The sequence below is a fragment of the Engystomops pustulosus genome, chromosome 1 (genome assembly GCF_040894005.1).
Source record: "Engystomops pustulosus chromosome 1, aEngPut4.maternal, whole genome shotgun sequence".
NCBI classification, from domain to species: Eukaryota; Metazoa; Chordata; class Amphibia; order Anura; family Leptodactylidae; genus Engystomops; species Engystomops pustulosus.
The window spans coordinates 88691428-88714827 of record NC_092411.1 but is presented as its reverse complement, the minus strand read 5'-3'; the positions used below and the strand labels follow the sequence as shown (position 1 = coordinate 88714827).

General features: G+C 36.4%; 1 protein-coding gene across 3 annotated transcripts in view; it reads left to right on the top strand.

Annotated features, from left to right (window-relative positions):
* The window catches only part of SEZ6L (seizure related 6 homolog like), a 275273-nt gene that overhangs the window by 167520 nt on the left and 84353 nt on the right, over positions 1-23400 (top strand). For all 3 annotated transcript variants that reach the window (XM_072147007.1, XM_072146997.1, XM_072146989.1), the window contains one exon: positions 127-260. In XM_072147007.1, coding sequence (XP_072003108.1) covers positions 127-260 — 134 coding nt within the window. The remainder of the gene's footprint in view (positions 1-126; positions 261-23400) is intronic.

Genomic DNA, 23400 nt, shown 5'->3' with positions numbered 1-23400 from the left:
AACTTATAGAAAATTTATAGAAGATCTGAAAGAAGATGTTTGTTGAGCAATATTTAACCCCCTGCATAATTATTACTTTATAGCAGTGCATTTTGACTTCTCTTGCTAACAAGGATTTGTATATAGTTCAATGCAGTGCGAATTTTGTGGAACCAGAAGGATACATAGATTCAACAGATTACCCTCCACTTCCTTTCAAAAATTACCTGGAATGTGCCTACAATATCACAGTCTATATGGGTTATGGAGTTGAGCTTCAGGTAAGAATAACATTTTGTTCTTCCAGACATTGATGTATATTGTAAATTTAGTACACACATTGGGACATTTGTTTCTGTAGGCAAGACCAAATGATCTAATGACCCTTTCTGAACTTGTTTACATCTTGCACTGTATAGTTTATGTTTAGTGCTTAATGCTATACAGTAAATGAGTGGTGCGTCATCAAAGGCTTGAATTACTGCATATAGTATTATCATCTAGGACTGTTCTATTATTTAAGTCTCTGGAAATATCAGCTAAAAGCTGCAGAACTATTAAAGAAGTCAAAAATGGGGTGTACTTTTGACAAGTTGTATTCCAAGAGTATTTACTATTGCCTATGTAACATAATGGTTTAGTGAGCCCCTTACATATTCATATTAAAGGCTGTTTCATATTAGTCCGTGATCAGTCCATGATGAGCTCTGTGCCACAGACTGATTACTAAGGTGGGGATTGAACTCATTATATTGATATATGTTGCACAGAGTTCTTATTTTCCCGTTATGTAGCAAGGTCGACAGTCTGCTCCTCCAGATATCAGGAAATCAAAAACTCTGTACATCGTATCGTATCAATATAATGCACAGAGTTTAATCCCCACAATTGTAATCAGTCTGTGGCACTGCACTCAGCACGACCATGATCACGGACTGATTTTTGTAAAACAAAATTTTTTCCACACAATATACAAAATTTTAGAATATAAAACAAGACAATACAATCCATATAACATACATATTTGGACATAAAAATGTCCCTTTCCCTCAAAGCCACATAATATTAGTATAAACAAACTATTAGAAGACAAAGGAAACTTAAAGCAAGCATAGTTAACAGCCTAATAATCTATGTAATTTTATAATTTTGTAATTTTAGAAGACATGGTCCTATATCACTAGTCTGATTCTACTTAAGTTCTGATTTAACAACTCCAGGAAAAGGCTCCAGTTTTCCCTCAGTTTTTTGGCCATTAATCAACCCATTGTCCAGTAATGTTTTTTCATAAATATGATACTCTTTTAATCTCCTAATCACATTAAGAAAATTTGGGGGAATAGAGCATTTCCAATTGGAAGCTATTTCTGCTGTTGCTGCCACAAATATTTTACTTACAGACTATCTATTTGTGACAGAAATATGCCATATCCAAATGTTTAAAACCATTTCTGGGCACACAGCTATTTCCTTATAAGCTTAAAAATTCCCTCCCAAAACAGTTTAATTTTTGAACAAGACCACCATACCTGGATTTCGTTAGCTTCTGTATTACATCCTTTCCAACAGTTTGTCTTGATTTATAAACATTTTTGTTTAAGTGATTTACGCATAGAGATAATTTGTTTGAGGATGACATACCTCTTTTCCATATTGCCATTGTCCCTAAAGGGACCACAATATTTAGTTTCAGTCTGTATACAAACCTTATTGGAGTTTGGAGATCTTTAGAAGCACCACAACAAGATTGTATGATGTGTTGAGATATAATTTGGTGAACAATGAAATACAGTCCCATAGCGGTGCTCATAAAGCAGAACAGGACCCTAGAATATGCTGACAGCCAGACCCCTACCGCAGTGGCTGAAGTCATTGTGGACACCAATTTCAACCCCTTAGATTAGTCCATAATTAGAGGGTGCTGAGGAATCGCCATTGTAGCCACTGCCCTAGTAAAGGCCACCTTGCCTAACCGGAGACAGAACCAGGCAATACCATATTATTGTACTGTACCATATCACCTTTATAATCATAAAATAAAAAAACTTGTTTTAATTCGAATTGTACTAACCCATAGAATAAAGTCAACATATTTATTCCAAATTTTCAATGGCACAACATTTTACATATTTTTCTGTTCATCCTCATCCGAAAAAGTTTACTAAAATATGTAAATATATTATCGGCACCCCAAATGGACATCACCTAAAAATACAATTCAACAAGCTCTGAACTGGAAGCATACAGACAGTGAAGGCCTTCCGGAAGGCCAAAACTGGTTTTGTCCTCTGAAGGTTAAATTCTAAAATGTCACATTTTAGGAATTATTCTGTTGCCGCTAATACAATCAGTCATTAAAATGGTTTTGCCATTTAGGGGTTTTAGTTATCTTGTTTTCTGCATTTTATACAGAATATGTTTTTTTCCATTCGACTTTCTGTTCATTTTTATATTTAGCATTCCTTTATAAGTCAGTTGCTATTTAGTTTGCCATAAATGTACTCATAGGGGATGATAGAGCACCATAGATATATATGATATTTTATAGAGATAGAGAGACAAGTGAGTGAGTGAGGTATAAACAATAGAAATAACAAAGAGGAATTGTTTTCTTTCCTACGGAAAATAAGACATCAAACATTTTGGCAAAATATAAATGCTACATTTAAGCCTTACATAAAAATACAGACATTTTATCACATGTAAAAGAGAAAGTTTTATTTTTGCAAAGACAGAACACTGACACATTAATTTAAAAGTCACAAGACTATTAATAAATGTGATATTTCAAGTCAGGATGAAACTATTCAAGTGTTCAAAATTCTCTACTAACATTTCAGAAAACGTCAAAGCTTGATACAGTGACATACAATGAAGAGACAAGAAGCATGAAAATGAATTTCTTTAGGATTTTGACAAACGGTTTAAAGTTCTACAATTATTATTGTTACAAAAATCACAGTTAAATATACTCATTATTTTCATTCAAGCTGTTAAAACGTGTGCAGCTGAAGAAATATCAAATACAGGAGTTTTCCTGGATTCTTGGAGGTGACAACAAAAAGAAAGTACCATTTCCCTGATTCGGCTCCAAGTTCCAAAGGGAACAGCAGTTGTTCTGCTCTGCGAAAGTCACATGCCGAAAACCAGAACAATGTGCAATACAAAATGGGAGCTTGATGAAGAAAAGACAGAATGTAATTATCATGGCTTGTACTGGCATAGAAGCCATAGAATCACAAGGACTAGAATTGCAACTACCCCTGCCCCCTACCCCTCCCCCCCCCCCCCTTTCCTTACACCATCTCCACACCACCTGGACATGGAGGGGCATTAGTTACAGCCAGAAGAATTCCAGAAGCCATATTTAAAACAAATCCCAACATCAATTTAAACCACACTGACAAAAGACTGGTAGATTACTGTATATAATCACATATAAGCCGTCCTAAGTATAGACAGAGGTTCCTATTTTGCCACAAAAAAAAACCTGGAAAAACCTATTGACATCTATAAGGGCCCCAATTACAGGGGAAAACAACCCTCTGTGGGAACAAATGTCAGGGACAGAGCTGTAATGGGTCTGATTAGACCCTGAAGCTCTACTTAAACCTTTTAGAACCGGAGGTCATGTGACCGTTAGGTCTATAAGGCCGGCAGCACTAGTTCCCTAGGGTCTCTGGCTGTCTGTGGCAGCTGAAGACTCTGTCCTGCTCCCACTGAAGACATGGGACCTGTACTTCCCGCCATCAAAAGACGGTGGGAGGTCGGGTTAAATTGCAGTGGTTTAACAAGAAAACCTCACACCGGTAAAGAGAAAATAGAAAGATGGGATTAAAACTCCTCTCCAATGAGCTCATGACATTTTCCTTTGTTTTTACATAGAATATTAGATGAGACAAGAACTACTGAAACCGCTTTCTGGATCTTGGAATTCTCCAGAAGCAATACCCCTCAGTCTGCAACAATAACACTGCCAACATTCACTTTGACAGAATGTAGCAGGACGCTTCACCTTCCATACTTAGCTTGACATTGTTATGTATACACAGTATAGACACCAGGAGTGACCTGCATTCACAATAAAGGAGCATATGAAGAATAAGAGCAAAGAACAATAAAGTGTTCATGTATAGAATTTGATTGTGGATTTGCAGGAAAGAAATGCAATGGTAATAACAAAGAGAGGCAGCATGACTTATATTACCTCCAAGCCCAATGAATCTTTCTTCCTAAAAGGTCTCTACTTTCGCAAGATGCTTTGGGAATTAGAAGTGACAGATCAAATGCACTAGAGAGAATTACCCAAGCTTTTATCATTTTTATTTTAGCTCTTAGTACTTCGTTGTAGATCATATTTATATCTTTTTACTTCTAAACCAGTATTTGTAATAATATGTAGTGAAATGTCAGTAAACTGGTTTCCAAAGGTTCATGCACATTAATACATCATAGACAATTCCACCCAGATGTAAATGTTGGCCTTAATTCTGGAAGAAATAAAATAAAGTGGAACTGCAATGGTCATAAACATGAAACCGTATTGGGTTTTTTTCCCCTCCTTTTCTAATGTTTAACTTTTTTCCTTTGGTACCTTTTACTCTTTACTCCTAAAATAAAAAAGTAAAACTCTTTGTATTTGATCATATAGCCCTGTATTCTGAATGGGTTAAAAAAAAGTTCATACATAATGTATTGCAGAGTTTGTACAAGAAAACAGCACACCACTAAAGAGAAGGGTCTCACTGATGGGTCACAGCTTCTATGTCTTGGGTCTTAATGGAAATATGTCATGTTAATAAGCAGCAGAAAAAAGGTGATCATTAGAATGTAAGGTCTCTTGTCTATTCTTGTACTATTTATCTATATTTTGATGATATATCTGGTAAAATAAAATTATAGTAAGGTGCAAAAGTAAGTAAAGGAGAAGGGATGGACACGCAGGTCACTTTAGGTCCCCTTTAGGCATTGAATTTCTTGGGTGTATAGGACAGCCAACAAATGTTTGGAGCTATGGAAGTTGAGTGCAGCAAGGACCATAAGAATGGCAGAGGAGTTGACACCAATAAGTAACCATGTATTATGTCTAATGCTTTGTACAGTTTAGCCATACATTTACACAATCATTTGTTATTCAAGGCTGAAGAAAATAAATGGGTGTTTAGTTCAGTACACACAAAGCTGTAGTCAGTGCTCATGTATGGATTGTGTCAAAATTAAAGGGAACCTGTCACCACTGACCCCTATAAAGCACACAAAGCCACCATTCTTCCAAAAAGATTTTCATGTATACCCTCTGTTAGTAAAGATCGAGTAATAGAAGAGGGATTGCTCCAGTATACAGTCAAACCACCCTCCTCCTAACAGGTTCCTAGTGTGTACCTTTACTGAGATCCTTAGAATATCCAGAAGACCTTGGTGAGGAATCTTATTTCATAAAAAAGTATAAAAGACATCCACTTGACTTAGCTCCAGGACTTTAGTTGGTTTCAAAAGCTTTTACCTTGCCTCAAACAGGTGCTTGGCAATTGTAAATAAGATCATATAAGCCAAATTGTCAAGGTCTAGATTAGGATACATGAAATCATTTTTAATGAGGAAATCCCCTTCCCTCCGATACTTAACCCTGTTCGCTCTCTTCCTTTGATTCAGTCACAGAGGAAGAAGTGTCCAGGCTCCTTTCCTCTGCTCGCCTCACTACTTGTACTTCTTAAGAAACCTTCTCTGGGCCCATCCAGTGCTATTGACTACGGACCAATCTCTAATCTCCCTTTCATCTCCAAACTCCTGGAATGCCTAACCTAATATCTCTCAGCTCACTCCCTCCTTGATCCCCCACAATGTGGTTTTCACACTATGCATTCCACAGAAGCTGCTCTTTCTAAAGTCACCAATGATCTCCTCAATGCTAAATCCTAGGGTGATTATTCTTTGCTCATTCATCTGGATCTCTCAGCAGGGTATGATACTGTGGACAGCTAGCTCCTCCACAGGTTGCTTTGCTATATTGGCCTAAAGGACACTGTACTCTCTTGGTTTTCTATCAGTGTCTCCTTTTCTGGATCTCTCTCTTCTCATCTTCATTTCACTGTTGGGGTTCCTCAGAGCTCAGTCCTAAGCCCTCTTCTCTTTTCTCTCTATACTGTCCCCATTGGACAAATCATCAGCATATTTGGTTTCCAGTATCATCTTTATGCTGATGACACCCAGCTATATACTTATGCACGTAACATCACCCCTGCTTTATTTCAGAACAATAGTGATTGACTGTCTGCCATTTCTCAATGTAGAGTGAATTGCACATTGAAAACTACCTTAAATAAGAAACCCAAGAGCTGACAAACTTTAATATTAAGTATTAAATCTATCATGTGTATCCTTCAGTCATTGTGACTTTAAATGTTATAGATTATTATGAAGAATGAATTTTTTATATTTGAAGATATTTTTATCAGTTTAGTTTCAAAATCATTAAAACATTCATTACTGCAAAGATTGATCTACCTTAAAAGGACCCTGTCAGATTGTTTATATCCATACCACAGATGGAATGGAATAATTGAAATAATTGTGCCAATTTCTAGAGAAACCGGCACATTTGAGTCAAATTTCTACCAGTCATGCAGGTGGATTCTGGTGGAGACTTATGCAGCAGACACTTCCTCCTATGATCTTCTGCTCTCCCCTTTTTCAGGCTTTGTTTTCTCTACAATGTCATGGAGTAAACAACGATCTTCAAAGAAGCATAATGTCTTGCAAAGATGCTTTAAAGGGGACAATAAACATTAGAAATGTTGGACATTAGACACAAGGTGATGTTGATCATCTGGTTTTCTGTTTCCCAGTTTGGTAATACAGATTTTAATCCATACTGGCCATTACAGTAGTTTTAACTACAGTAAGGCTTCATGCAGATGAACGTATGCTCGTCTAGGCATTGCATACAGCCACATGCTGGAAAGAGGAGTGAGCGGTGCTCACCCCTTCCCTCTCCATACAGGAGCCAGCAGCCGATAAAGATATTATCTCCTATTGACAGGAGCATTCCATTCTTACTATAGAACAAGTAAACAATATAGTATATGTGTAGCAAATTACAAAAAATTATACAAAATATATAAAAATATGTTCATAGCTAAGTAAATATATACTGTATTACTGTATAGTTGTATTTATTTTCCATTTTAAAAGTAATATACTTAGGAAACGCACTATAATATCAGGTGAGCATAAAATGACAGAACTGGAAGTTGAACATTTTGGAGCCGTTATTTGTTACTGTATGTAGCAAAGGAGAATGATAAGTGAGTGAAAACTCCATACAAGAAAGCCTGCTGTTAACTATAATCATGTTATATTTATTTTCATAACACAATTTCTCAAAGAACATTCATCTTGCTGGCAAGCTTGGAACTGAGCCGCCCCTTGCTGTACATATATTTGGCTCCTTTCCACTGCTCTGAAATGAGAAGATGTGTACCATTATTCTCCAATGCCTGCTGTGGGCTGCAATACTAATTGTATGTCCCTATCCATAGTTTTCACTTGTCCTTTGATGGCCCAATTATATTCAATATACCCTGTATCTTTTACTGTCTACATTTCTTTCATCTCCTCAGACTATCAATTTATTTTATAACAATTTTCCAGTTTTACATTTTGACCACATGAGCTTTTAATGTCTAACTCTTGTCAGGGCAGACTGGAAAATGAATTTGGACATAAATAAAGTTCTAAGGAATTCAACATCAAATATTGGCAGAATGATGTAGACACAATTCTCTCGTAATTTAGGATCTTGTATTATAAGACAATAGAAGGCATGCAAAAAGACACTGTTAGTATAGTGCAAAACAAGAAATGTATGATGACAGTGTCTCCTAATGACTACATTACATTCACTAAGATACAGAGGTTTTCCCATGTAATTGTTTTCACTTGATACTTTCTATATATATCTCCCATTCATTTTATGAAGAACTTGTTCCTTTGTGAAGGATCAATTCTGAAATATACACAAGGATCAGTCTGTATCCAAGTATCAGTGTTATATGAGAGATCCTACTGACATGTCTGTTTTTCTAAATCTGGTAATTTAATGTACTTTTAGTAGCAATAATGTGGAAAGGGCTTATAATATTTGGATATTTTCATTACTCATCAGTACTTTTTAAATCGTATCAACAAGATTACAAAAAATGTCTATTATCCAAATAAAGTAACACATTAATAAATTATCATGGATTAATAAATTCTTATATATAGTTAAAGCTTACTGTAAATTGCATCAGTGTTTGACAGATCCACAAATTCTATATGCACTTATTGAGATTTTAAGATCTAGAAATGTTCCTTTTTGCTAAGACTTATTTGTGTTTTTATTGTTTTCACAGTATATTAAACTAAATTAAATTAAGGGTAAAAGTTTCTCAGTAGTGTGCACTAGGGTCTTACATTTTGGGAATTGAAGTGGATCTCTCATCAAGTAGCCCAGTACTGTAGTGAAAGTTATGGTGTGTAGTAAAGCCTGTTGATGTCCCAACACATACAGTGGGACTTATTTACTAAGGGTCCACGGTCGAACCTTTGTCAGATTTTATGATGATTTCGGGTTTAGCACGGCTGTGACAAGTATGTAACTGGTGATTGTGTTGCATGCGATCGGTTTTTGGCACAGCTGCGTTGGCTTTCATGCGACAGAAATGGGGGAACTGGCTGTTCGGACAATCCGACTGATTCGTACTGAGCACAGGATTTAACTCTCAAATTGTGTCGCAAGGCAATGCACTTACATGTACCAGGAAGAAGAAGGTGAACTTTGTCTGACCTGAGCAGGGAAAGAACAGATGCAGGATATCGGGGGCATAAACTTAGTGAATTGCGGCACAGTGCATTATCATCGGACAATGCACTTTCGGGAATGCGTCAGGATGGCTAAGTAAATAAGCCCAAATATGTCTTATATACTTCAAAAGCAATAAATACCAATATGCAAGGCAACACAACTTCACTAGAAATTACTCTGGAGTAGCACCTTCTACTTTCTTTATTCTTCCCAACAAAAAGCATCATTTTCACCCTTTCCTCCTTTCGCACATGAACAGTATAATTTTTCCCAAAAGTTCCCTTTCCCAATGACTGCAACACTAACCTTAGAGGGCAAAAATTGAGTGATGTCGGAGCAGAAGGAATATAAAGTAAGCTGTTTGACTTATTCCTCTGCAATTAATTACCAGATCCCAACTAACTACATGGACTCATGTATTCAAGTAATTCTACCATTCTAGTCATAGGAATAGAACTAATAATGCAGATATTGCCCTGTTCATCAAGCCACCCATATCTCTTGCCTCCCCCAGCCTCATCGTAATTATCCTAATGGAGCTAGCTAGAGTTGCGATTCCCTCCAATTTTTAAACAAGAGAAAATGAGTCATAAAAAATATCAGACCAATACGTTGATTATGTCTAATTAGGTTCTAGCATCCTACAAATCTCGGATGGGACCATATCAAATGGGTCAGGTTTGGTATCGAAGCCAGGGATTCACTCGGATCCAATGATACCCTAACCCTGACCCTACAACTTTCCCTTGAGAAGATATGTCTTCTCCAAAGTTCTAGACTTAATACCAGGTAGGAGGGTTCTATGAGACCTCCTGGGGGTGGGCAGAGGTGTGTCTGCACCTAATATAATCAGAACACCCCTGATGCTTTTGTCTTTCACCTGGGGGAAATCTTACCATCACCAAGGCAGGGAAGATCTTAAAGTGTGGACTATCAATTGTGTGTACCATTTGTCTAGTATACTGTTAAGGCAATTAAATATAAAATGTAACTTTCGTTGCTCTTTTATATAGATCCACGAACTCCAACGTCCGTGTCTCCATTATATACATGCTACCTCCTCACCCGTTATGGACCAGGCTTATATTAAAGGAGAACTGGTGGCAGCTTAATTGGGTTGATATGGTTCTGTTTCACTGAGGCTAGTGAAAGGGTTCTTAAAGCCATTCAGGGTTGGGATTTATTGTTGTGCCATATCCGGAAGTTGTTTGGACAACTTTAAATCACATCCTGTGCCTCTCAGAACCTGTGCATTCTGGGAGTGTCTAAAAAGGTTAACTAAGTGACCTTGCATACCCTTCAGGGGTCATAAATGTCACAGTTTCCTTCAAAGCAGGGTGGTCTGGGTAGTATTTCATTCTCAATGGGAAAATGGCTTGTCTCTTTCCTCTATAACTATGCCTCTTACTAGGGCAATGTTCTGGAGGAATATCCGTAGGTCTGCTTGGCTGAATCCAGGCCAATAAGTGTACTGGTGTATGAAAGACCATAAAACAGACTTTTGACTTGTTGTGTATAGAATATGGGTGCCTGCTAACTGCAACATCGTGTAGAAAGGAGAAAAATGCCAGCTCACCTCCACAAATCGACCGGACCCGGCACGGGCCACCCTCTGCTGGGGTAAGAGACTGTATGGCAAACAATTGACGGTCCAGCCAGGATCCACGGTCTTAAAAGTTTTTCTTTATTAAAGCATGTATAGCAAATAACAAATCCACTCAGAAAGACGATAATCGCCTACGCGTTTCAGACAGAATCCCTGTCCTTAATCATGGCCTGCTAACTGCACAGGTAGGGCTGGGCACTCTTAACTTGTGTCGCAAGCTCAAGCACTTAGATGCACCACTAAAAAGATGGTGAACTCTGTCGTACCTGAGCGGGGAAGCGACACATTCATGATATAGGGCACACAATCTTAGTGAATCATGGCATGGTGCATTATAGTCAGACAATGCACTTTCTGTGAACTCCGGTGACCGGGTAAGTAAATGTGCCCCAATGTGTAAAAGCACTTTAAGTAATAATTTAGATAATAATTTAAAATGGACCTTGGAATATTAAATACAATGCCAAATTATAATCTATATACAAAGAGAATTCTGAATGTATTTAATGAAGAACTGAATTTACTTCTACCATATTCCTATTGTGAGCTCAGTAAATTGATTTGATATTCATATTTTCTTCTGAGATAATCTTCTTAAATTCTAATAATCAGATACGAAGATTTACTGAGAGTTGATGAATCGTTGGAAGCTTAGATAAGTTTTTGATTTAAGATTTAATTAATTATACTTCAGGCTCTTTTGACGTAATACAACTGATACTCGGCGTTTTGGTTTAAATTGTAACGTTTAATCTGTTTTTATCATAGCTTTTCTTTCAGTTTGGATAGGAGTGTATTGATAATAAATTATTATTTTTTAATATTTCATAATTTAGATTTGTATTCATATTTCCATTTAGACCAATACACCTTCCCATTGGTAGATACACAATATTATGTTCAAAACTGGATTTCAATTTTGGAATGAATAACTAAAATACTGCTAATTATTAAGCTTTCATCAGGTAAATAACAAGTAATCATGAGACCTCTTACCAAGACTTTGATACACAGGTTGATACATTGTGGCAATAATTAGAGTACTATTTGCACTAGCACTTTAAAGATTCAGAGTGACTTTAAAAATTGGGTGCAATATTTTATGTATTCATGAATTTTACACCCCTGGCCCCCTTACAAATGTTCCTACGGATGATATGATATGATCTGATGTGATGATTTTCCATCATTACTCTCATGTATACCTGCATATTTCCTTTCTTTGAATTTTCTTGTATTTGTATTTATATTGTAATAATTTCAATAAAGATTGGATTATTTTATCTGGTGTGTAAATTGGCCTAGTTTCTAAGTAGGTGTTTATGCTATGTATTGGCCAATACAAATGGAGAAAGCTATTTGAGGAGATGACACATGATAATAAGTAAGAAAAAAATTAATGGTAGATACCATATAATACATCTTCTTTTCCATGTAACCCCAAGGCTGGTGTTATCATGCATGGATAATGCAGATAACTTTTCTAAGATGGTATAAAGAAAACAGTGCCTCTTATCTACATTTTGAGGCAGACCCCTTAGCAGTAGGAATAACTTTTGGGAAGCCAAATAAGAAGTGACATGATGCATCATAATAGCAAAACCAGTATTTCTATTCTAGGGTTCTTGTAAACCAGTGATGAGGTGGCTGCCTTACAAGAGCACTGAGGCAAGGTTTTTCTTATCCCATCTTTGAAAACGTATTTGCGTATCTACTTCTCAGCATCCCCAGCAGAGCATGAAAGCCCTTCAGGTCACTGTACACCTGCAGAGGTGACCTTCAAGCTTAAATTCTCCTTTTAGAGCCTAATTTCCTCACTGAAAAGGATAATGCAAACAGTTATATTAGTGATCCTAATAAATATGTGTTGTTGAGAGACATGGTAGAGAGGGAATAACATAATATTCCAGGATGAACACATCTTCTTTTTACAGAATATCCAATAAAAGTTAGTTAATTAGCACAGCACCTGTCCTTGTCATAGGATGATTGGTGAATTCATTTGAATTAATAGTATCTTTCTATGCTTTGTTCACCAAACTGACATCAAATATTAAAGACGGTAATAAATCATTGGAAAATACTCATTTACATTTCACTGTAGTAATGGTTGAGTGGGCATAAAGTTCACACAGCAAAACTTAAGATAGTTTCATTTTCTGTGCATTCATTTGCAGAAGCTCTAATAACGTATTTAATAAGGTTGAGAGTCAAAAAGTTATTTATTGTGCTGCTTCCAGGCATCATATAAATCTAAGCAATTAAAAGGGATTTGTATAAGGCATCGCTTTACTAGCAAATATTTATTCCAAGGCTTTGATAGGTTGTCTGTTTTATGAGTATTTCTCTAGTCAGCATGTTAAGCTACAATATCATTTAAAGGGGGATTTTAATTGTTCATTGTCAATGCATATCCCTAAGATATGATCTAACATAGACGTGAGTAGTCATCAGACATTTGAATGCCTATCTAATACTGAAAGTTGATGTTCCCGCAGCAGTTACAGGCCATTTTTTGTTAGAAATTCACAACAGACCTACAAGTCTCTACAAGACTCCAGACTGTCCTGGCAACCAATTAGCTAGCACCCACTGAAAATGTCAGGTCAACCGACAGCGATGTTAGGTGTCACGGTCAGATTTGACCGTGCCATTAAACAGATTAACTACCACAATCACAGCCAGGAGGTAACTGGGCCTGGTAAGGGCAAGTGTCAACTGTTTTATACACTTGTTCCCAGCCTTGACAAAACCATTACAATAGACAATAACAGCTCTATAGAAAACAGCATCACTATATCCACACCTGAATAGGTGATATCACAGCTTACCTACACTCCCCATCCTGCATAGAGCATGTCTAGAAAATCTGCCACATAGAAAATCTACTATAGATCTCAATAGTTTCATAGCTGTCTATGGCAATGATGCTGCTTTAAAGGATTTCACTAAATGTTGTTAACATAGCAGAAAGCAGAGAGACAATATGCAAATTTCCAAATAAAAACTGATATTTGTGATATTTTTTCACAATTTCGTAATATAATTGAAAAAAAACACAATTGGTGAGATTGATATTTCCTTTAATAGTTCTAAATTTCACTGGAGGCCCTAGCTGTCCGTAAGCCATCACATCCTATGGTGGTAACCTGGCTAAATAAACAATCAGATATTGGTCTAAGAGGTTGCTCAAGTGCTCTATGATGTAGGAATAACTGTTTCCTTAGATATCAGATGGTCAGGTCTGAAGCCTCCAAGCTCATGATTAGAACCTGAAGATCAATAGGCTAATCACTATGGCTGATGGCTTAATGTTCCTAGGCATTGATCTGAGTTGGAACCTGAAAACTAATCAGATTTCAGAAACAAAATATCTTCATTTCACTTCTCTGTCCTTGAATGTAATTAGCCAAAGTAGAATGTGTTTTAGCAAATATGCTTCAGATGTCAGAGAATATCATTAGTTCACAAAATTATATTAAAGGGAACCTGTCATCATCCTAATAAACCACTAATACCTTCTAGTGTTTTGTTTTGCTCAGGGTCCAGTGTGATGTAATCATCTAGAAAATCAACTTTGAAGTGAGATGTAAATGCGTTGTATAAAGTCAGGGAGGTTGAGGGTTTAACACTGAAGTCAAGGTGGGTAGCTCTGCACAGCTCCTCCTCTGTGATTGACATCATGCATCGGACTTCAGGAGATCTGGTTAGTGATGTCTCTGGACCATCAATTACAGTAAAGGGGGGCTTTCTGAGAAATAGAGAGCATGACTTTGGTGTTAAAATCTTCGCCTCTTTTAATCAACCAGTTTACTTCTCACTTCAAAGTTGATTTTCTGGATGATGTCAGCACACTGGGTCATGAAAGAAACACAATCAGGAAGGTGTTCAGCTGCTAGGCAACAAACAAGTAGTGGTTTCTTAGGTCAACTTCTGTTTCCTTTAAAATGTTACTCGTATAGATTAAAACACATCTCAATTCTCAGAAAATCTATCACCAATAATGTATACTTATTACAACCAGATAACAAATCCTATACGTTTAGAATCTTTTGATTGCAGTTTTACTCTTTCAGCAAAACTCTTGTAATTTCTAGTCGCAGCATTTGGTGATATACTTTACAGCAGCAATGGCCATAGGCATTACCTGTAGGGTTAAGTGTGGGGGGGGGGGTTTGTATTGTTTTCAGGTATATTACCTGTAGGGAAAACCTTTAGAAAAAATATACAATTTTGCCTTCTGGATCTAGGGGGAAAATAAAATAAATTAGACAATGGAAAATAGAACTAGAAAAATAGAAATATGGTGTGATGGGTAAAGAAAAAGAAAAAAGTAAGGATGGAGTTGTAAGACCACAGTAGCAGTACAAAGATAAATAATGTAAATTTAGCACCCGTGATTAGCAGTAGATCAATTGACTGAGTATGGAATTGCACCAGTAAATAGTAGGAAGACATCTGATTGTGCATGGATGTGTTTTCTTTTTTAGTATTATTTCACTTTTATTGACGTATGGATCTTCAATGTATTTGTATTTGTAAATTGTTATCGTCAATAATTTATTTTTTTAAAAGGAAAACATTTCCCATGTAAACATCCCCATGAAGGCTTCATACAGACTGTTTTGTCTGTAAAGCTTCAATGTATATCTATGTTTCCAAGGTAACATATCCTGTGTACTTAAAACCATAGCTTTTAACAGTTTCCACTTACATAGCCTTGCCTTATAATTACCCCATATAAAGGTCTTCATGATTCACTGGGAAGATGCAAATAATAAAGAAAGTGGCATTTGAAGCAAAAGTAGTCGTGCACTCTGTGGCAGAAATGACACATTTTTAATCAGCAGACCAAAATAATCACAGCAATTATTACATTGTAATATTACATGTAATTATTACATGATATTGTGGATGTAAGAAGCCCCTCTCCCAATTTTATCTAAATTTTATAGGCAAAATTCTCAAGTTTAAAGGTGTTGAGTGCCCCTCCAACGCAAAATAGAATGTCAAATGAATAGATATATGTATCATATATGTATTATCAATAACATTTTTATTTATTTATTTAATTGATCTCATATCCATTAAACCACATTCCTCCAGATCCCAATTATCTTATCTGAACATTACATGCACAACATCTCCAATCACAGACGCTGTTACCAGGTCCCTGTTGTCTAGAACTTTATAGACCAGACAGCTATAGTGCCCACTCAGAACCTGAGCAGGTGTCCCATCCATACAAGGAAGGTGATCTCCAATGCCTTTGTTCTTGGCTGGACATGTACAGATAAGTGTTCTGAAGAAAAGATTGGGTCCATGTGTGACCACCCAGTATTGTTATTTTAAGGCTTTTATTAGATTCTGTATGAAATCATTTTGATCAAAAACTGGAGTTTAACCTTAACCAAATTCAAACTAATGTAATGTTTATATTAAACTGATCCATTGCAATGACAGTAGAAGTGGTATTGAAAAAGTAGACTAATCATTACCTTTTAAGTACATAGTATCTCCCCTTTAATACAAAGCCTTCCATATTTGTAGCATGGAGAAGTATTTTCAGTGGTTTAACAGTTGATAAGTATCAGCCTCTTTCACCTTCCTATTCAGGCAGCTAGATCTTGGAACAACATCAGAGCTATTCAGGGCTTGGCAGCATAAATCTTTTTTGTAACTATCAGTGAATGTCACAGGTGACGATGATTAATACAAATAATCTCCCACATCTGTCAAGAGATAAGAGGAAAGAAACATTGTTCACGGTGAATCTGTCTTTAGCATTAAACAAGCTTTGTATTGTCAACCCTCCTCCTGTTAACTGTGAAGTAAATAGCTATACTGCTCTAGTTCACCATGTCAAGGTTAGGAGACATCATGTTTAATGATATGTATTGAAAGTATAGAATGTTTAGTTTAGACTTCTTATGTTTTTTCAGGTATATAACAGCCATATTTTTCAAAGTAGTTTTGATTTTATTCCTCCGTAGTTGAAGAAATTTGAATATACATACATATATGTTTGAGATATAGCACCTCCTGGTTTCTATAGAATTGAGTTTCGGGCAAATGACAATTTTCTTATTTCATTAAAAGTAAATAGTGTCCTCTTCTTTACCTAATATACTCATGTCAGAACAAGGAAGAGGTGCAAGCTCTGCGATTTCCGCAACCTCTGGACTTGCTTACTTGCCCACACTGCTCTAAACCAGCATGTGACAACTGGGCAAAAGTTCCTACTCTGGGTATGTGCAAAGAACAGATAAATAAGCAAACAGAGATACAGACAGTCAATAGCAATGTTAGGCTAATCAGGTGAAAACTAAGTTGGCGGCATGGAACATAATTCTAAGGCAAATAGAATAATCAAAAGGTCCAAGCAAGCATTGAAAAAACACTGTAAAAATCACAACAGAAAATGTAAAACTACAGGTACAAAGAGACTAGTATAAATTACACTAAATGGAGTGAGTAGTGTGAATAAATGGGGTTACTGAACACCGTCCATCAGCTGATTGGTTTGGCCTTCCATCACTCCAACAGCACCTGAGACACGCTCCCAGTTTAAACATGTAGCAAGATGAATGCTCTGCCCACTACAGAGCAAAACACATGGGTGAGGCACTAGCCATGAGACGTTCTTCAGAGCTGTTCTTGAAGCAGTTCTAATAATACATCTGAGAACTTACCATTTAGCCATTAACTGAAATTGACCAATCAGATTGTTACTTAAAAAAGAAAATGGGAGAAAAAGTTTAAGGAAAGTAATATAAAGCCTAAATCCTATTTCCATAATAATAAGGCTAGTAAGAAAATGTAAATGCTTCGGTAGCTTAGGGATTTTTCTTTTAGTATCACTGTCAGCATGACAAAGGTTAATGTGGATTTCGGGATACAACTTATTTAATCAACTTGATGAAAAATGGTATAAAACATAATTAGTCTAATTTAACTGCAAATAATTAGCTAAGTACATTAAGTTTCCATATTGAATTGTAATTGTGGTGGCTTTGCAACATGATGATGTGATCTATAAACCTGATATTTATTTGTTTTCCAAAAATGAATTTTGCACAAGGCTTTTAAACCAAATGCCTGGAAATAAATGAAACTTTTATAGCCACTGGTGATATCTCACATTTCCAATACATACTATGTTCCTTTATGTTAATCAACTGCAATTATCATGTTGTTTTTGGTAAAATAGATGTTTGTTGTAATTATAAAATAGGTATGACACAGAATATTGTGAACTTTAAAAATTACTTGTAATTGCTGACCACAAAATATACAATTGGCCACAATACACTTACCATAATGATTATTAGTTTGCCTTACTCAAGTCACCATTTAAAAATCTATTAAAACACACAATGCAATTCCTAAACATTATAGGTTAATAGTACAAGTTCTATGAAGTTCTTGTAATATCAACTCCATCATCTGTCCATAAAGTACCACTGAGGATGCACTGATAAGTGTGATTTTGTTTCATTCTGTCCTCAGTAGTAGTCTGACCACTGGTTTACTCCTTTCCTAGCTGTCTAGGAATTTATTTCCACCACTCCCATCAGTCTTCTGCGGATTTTGCTGTGGTTTGGAAAAATGGTAAGTTAGCTGTGATAGACAGAATCTTCCTCCACTCACACATCCCCACTGTATGGATGTCATCTAAAAAAAGCTACCTGGCATTTATCTTGGCTGTTTTGGATTAATTGACCCTCTTGGTTCCAACCTATATTTTGTCAACTAATGTTTGATGTTTGCAGTTTGGTACAAAAAAGGAAAAAACTGTTGTCACCTACCCTCTAGGGAAGGATGGGCAATTAGGTATAGACAGCTGGGAAAGGGTTTTAGACTTAGGGTTAACTTTCCTTGTATATCCTCCGAGTCCATCCAGGCCATTCCCTCATCCTGCACAACAGTTATTTAGGCATATTGAAATTTGGGTCTCAAGAGGGACTCAATGTAGCACAACTTATTGATCCCACGATTTCTAATATAAAAAAATTAGACTGTGCCCCCCAAATAATCTCCTCCGGTCATACCTTTTCAATCAGCAGTTTCATGGACCTCTGTTAATGAAATCTTCTGACATAACTTAATAATGTGCAGGAAAATTTATATTTAAATAACCATTTTATACGTCTGTTAAAGCTTTTGAAAAAATTGGGGCAGATTTATAAAAAGGTGTCTCAAGGTTAGACAGTGCAGAGTTAGACCACACAGTCTTATTCTGCACCAGATTCATATAAGTGCCTGGTGCTGGCAGATAAATCTGTCAGAGTAAAAGACCGTAGTCGTACTCTGCTCCTCCTATTAGTTAGCAGTATTTCTGGCGCACAGACCATTTTGCCGCAAGGCCACTCCCCTTTTAGGCCATGCCCTTTTTTGTCAAGCTAGTCCTAGGAGAGCCCAAAAACTGTCTAAAACCCTTTATAAATGAGGTGCAGACATTTTTTTAGTGCAGACTACAACAGAATTCTGTTGTGGACAGATCCATAAATCTCCCCCCTAATGTTATCATCAGCTAAACGTAACCTCTACAAACTAGTTATCTGTAGGGAGGAAAACGAAAAACCAGCAGCACAGTCTGTCCAAAATCAAAACATAGAGTTTCAGGTGCTATCGTTATACTCTCACAAACAGAGTCCAAATGTAGAAAACAGAAACTGGCAGCACTCCATTTGTGTGAAGAAAAGGGTGTTTATTCCATCCTATGCATAGGATGGAATAAACACCCTTTTCTTCACACAAATGGAGTGCTGCCAGTTTCTGTTTTCTCTATCTGTAGGGAGGGATATAAGGGAATGTGGGGTTTGAATATAACTGGACACAAGAAAGAACTATCATATAATAATATGGTCATTCTGACTGATTATAAAGGTAAATACACTAGCCTCATCAGGCAACTTAATATAGTTTATATTATAAACTCTAGTTATATTTCCTCTGTAAACTGTGATACAATTATTTTTATTTATATTATATTATTAAAGTTATTATGCTGTATCTTAAATCTATATTCAGGTAATATGTTGCATAATTACAATTAACATCCCAACAACACAACAAAACTTCTTTAGAAGACCCCCTTTGAGTAGACCATCTTCATAATAGATCGATTATTCCCATTATACTCTATGAAAACAACTCCTCTGAATGAACAGACCCCCCCCTTTAAAAGACCAATTGTCGGTGCAAAATTAGGAAGTCTGTTCAAACAGATTTCGCTATATTTACCTCCCTAGCCAGATATAAGGTTAAGTTCTATAATAGTCCACCTTGATATTTGTATCTGTCCAGTCCAACAAGAAGATTATACACTCCAGCTAGAGATTTGCTCAATAGCTCCCCTGCTGACAATGAAAAGCAATGAACTTTCCCTCCATAAGTAGTCATAATACTCAGCACTTTCAAGGATACATAAGATGTGGGTCAGTTTATTACAAAAAATGCTAGTCCAAACAATATTACAATGTATCAAATGTAGTAAATAAAGCAGACAATAACCGTTTTGCCTTATGTGTTATGACTTTGAGATTAAGGCGATAATTCATACATCTCTAATGAGAACTTCAGACTGAGCAGCTCTGTGCAATGATTATGTTCCTTTTATTAGGCTTTGCTTTGTATAGCATGCACCAAGCCATGTCTGCCATAAATATTTTATGTACTTCTTTAATTTTTGCCTGTACTAGATAGAATAATAAATAACCACTGCAGATGGATTCCAATTAACTAAAGTGAGAACCAGTTGCCTTGATCTGTTCAGGGAACATTGGGAATGCTATGTAACATATTCACGCAGCTCTGAAAGCACAGACTGTCTCCTTTGCCCTTTTTTGTTTGCAGGAAGAGCTTTTTTTGGTTTTCTTCAAGGTGAACTCCAGGGAAAGTTAATGGAGAATATAATAAAGAATAATTATTTTAGAAGCTCAGTATTTAAATACTGCAGCAGGGAGTTAAGTGATAGGCTGTGTGTGGTGTCTGCATCATAGTGGGTAATCTTAAAAAATACATTAAGGTGATGCTTTCCTCTAATTTGCTTGTTGTCTTGCAAGACTCTTTGTACCCATAATGCATTATTGACTAAAATGAAATCTTTGGAAATTGCAGGACTGATATGACCTAAAGACATTTATTCTGTCAACATATTTACTTGTGAATTCTTATGTGTTTTCATACAAATGTTTGATGTGTTGAGTTTAAGCCTTTTTATGTAAATTTCTCTAAATTCACAAAAATGCCATCATCTTATCCTCCATTCAATAGGGACTACAGAAGGCTACAGAAAAAGCACTATAAGGGGGCGGGGCTACATAAAAGAGGGCACTATGAAGGGGGGACTCCAAAAAGAGTGGCGCTGTAAAGGGGGCTACAGTAACGGAAAGAATCACTATAAAGGGGGGCTACAGAAAGGGGGGATTTTAGATGGGGGCTGTAGGAAATGGTCGAGTTGGGGTTAGATATGGGGCATTTTTTTTTCCAGGGATCATGGTTCTGGTCTCTGGAAAAAAAATTGGTGCAGCTGATCCCCGAATACAAAAAGGTTGAAGACAGAGCTTCTTGATAAATCCTTCAGGATGAAATGGGAAATGGTCAAGGGAAAGATCAAGAGTTAGATAAATCCTAAAACTTTATGGTATAATGTAGGATGGAGTTAAACTATGATTTTAACTATAATTAAATTACATAAGGCATATGTTCATCTTCCTGGTGTGATCGATTATGTGTTGATTGTATTACTATGCATTGTTTTCTCTTCCAAAGATAGCTGTGAGCAGCTGCAATATAGAGTTGGTGCTATGCATATATATTGATAAATGAATCATTCTGGCCAATTTGTTTTTTCCACCTGCTGAAAAGCAAAATTTCACTACTTTCTTGTAAACTGTGGGTTTTGGAGTTGTTCCAAGATCCCAGTTAATGGACTTATCTAAGTGATCTTTATGTTATATAATCTGACACTATTTCTAAAATGAAAATATAAAATCCTCTTACTGATGGAAAATATAGCTAATTTTACAGGCTTTTGAATCTGTGCTAAATCATCCCTTGTGAATATCTTTTTTTCTTCATCAGCACTAATTACTAAGCTAATTAAGTTATTACGCACTAAGATAAATGAAGGCAGGTGTTAAAACATTAGAATGCAATATTGCACCTTAGATATACTGTTGCTCATTGTGACAACCCTAATTGATTTACAGATTCTTAGCACTTCTGATTTCACCTCTGTAATTAGCATCAGCTGCTGAATCAAGTTCACAACTCCTAACATTTTACTCCACTTTTACCCTTCAAACTCATATGCCGATGTATAAACTTACTGTATACAGCTCTTTCCCGTGCTACTCTTTCTCTTGGCTTCAGATGTGTGGTTCAAGATGACCATGTCTATATGTGCATCCAGTGGCTGTGACTTGTAGCCTGTCTATGGCTTTACTGGCAAGTAGGGAATTTGTATTATGAAAAAAAGTCCAAAACTGGATAAAATTATGGGAATATTTCTACTATAAAGGATCTTATTATTTACTCTACCTCTGTATTTAAAGGTATAAACTGAAGCTGCTGGACCCAAATGTAATATATGTTTCAGGTTGCCCAATTCTAATGTATTAATTATTGTACTTGTCTAAGCATATAGCAAAGAGACAGCTCTTTACCCCCCAAGGCTACTACATTTGCACCCTCTAAGCGCCCTGAAGCTTTTCCTTCCTGTATGCCACTGACGGAAATATATTTATGATTCTCGTTTCTGCTACTAAATTGTAGCATTAGTACCAGCAATAGTACCAGTTGTGAGTATGTTAGAGACAACACAACCTTTGCCTGTATCATCTCCACTTAGCCTTGGCTTAACTGCTAGTACAGCATATAATGAAATGAGCTTACCCTTTCCACATGTGCCAGATGATACTCTACTTGGCCACCACTATCCCTTCTGCCTAGACTTAACATTAAAATCAGATAAGACTTTATTAGGCACTGAATTAAGGAACACACAACACTTGTTAAAACATTAGTTCACATAGTGTATTGTTTCATTGGGATTTCCGCAAAATAAATGACACCGCTGATGTGTTTCAGGAGTATGATGCCCCTTAGTCATAGCATGATAAGACTAAGGGCCATTTAACGCCCAAAACGTGTAACCAGTGTAATTTTTTGTGGTTGGAAATGCTATTTTAATTATTAACAGTAAAGTAGTTTAGACACCATGCTGGGAGACTCTTCGTTTTGTAGTCAAACTGTTAGTGCTTTCCAAATCCCATTGTTTTCAAGTATCACCATTAGTTATTTGTGAGACAGCAGGCAGCATAAAGATACAACTTTTAAATTATATAACCTGAGAGGACTGGCTGGAGCCAGACCATCTAATAAATAATCATGACCAACAAATAATGTAGAAAGAAAGAATCTTCACCTGCAGAATGTGGTTAAGAAAAGTGGAGTGTGCTCTGCTATGCCAGATTTATCACCCTCTTATGCTGGATGATTAAAGGGGTATTCTCATTTTGGCAAATTAATGTTATAGTTTGCATGATAAAAAATAATACACTTTTCCAATATACTTTCTGTATCAATTCCTCTCAGTTTGCTAAAACTCTGCTTGTTGTCATTCTATTGGAAGCTTCTATGTCTACTTCCATTGGACAGAAATCTGACCATGGTCACACAGGTGCACGGCTCTGATTACTGTCTCTGATATAATGAGCCGTGCACCTGTGTGACCATCAGATTTCTATCCACTGGATGTAAACATAGAAGCTTCCTATAGAAGGACAGCAAGAAGAGATCTAGAAAACCATCAGGAATTGATACAGAAAGTATATTTGAAAACTGTATAACTTTTCATTATTCAAAAAATAAAATGTACAGGCAGTCCCCGGGTTACATACAAGATAGGGTCTGTACGTTTGTTCTTAAGTTGAATTTGTATGTAAGTCGGAACTGTATATTT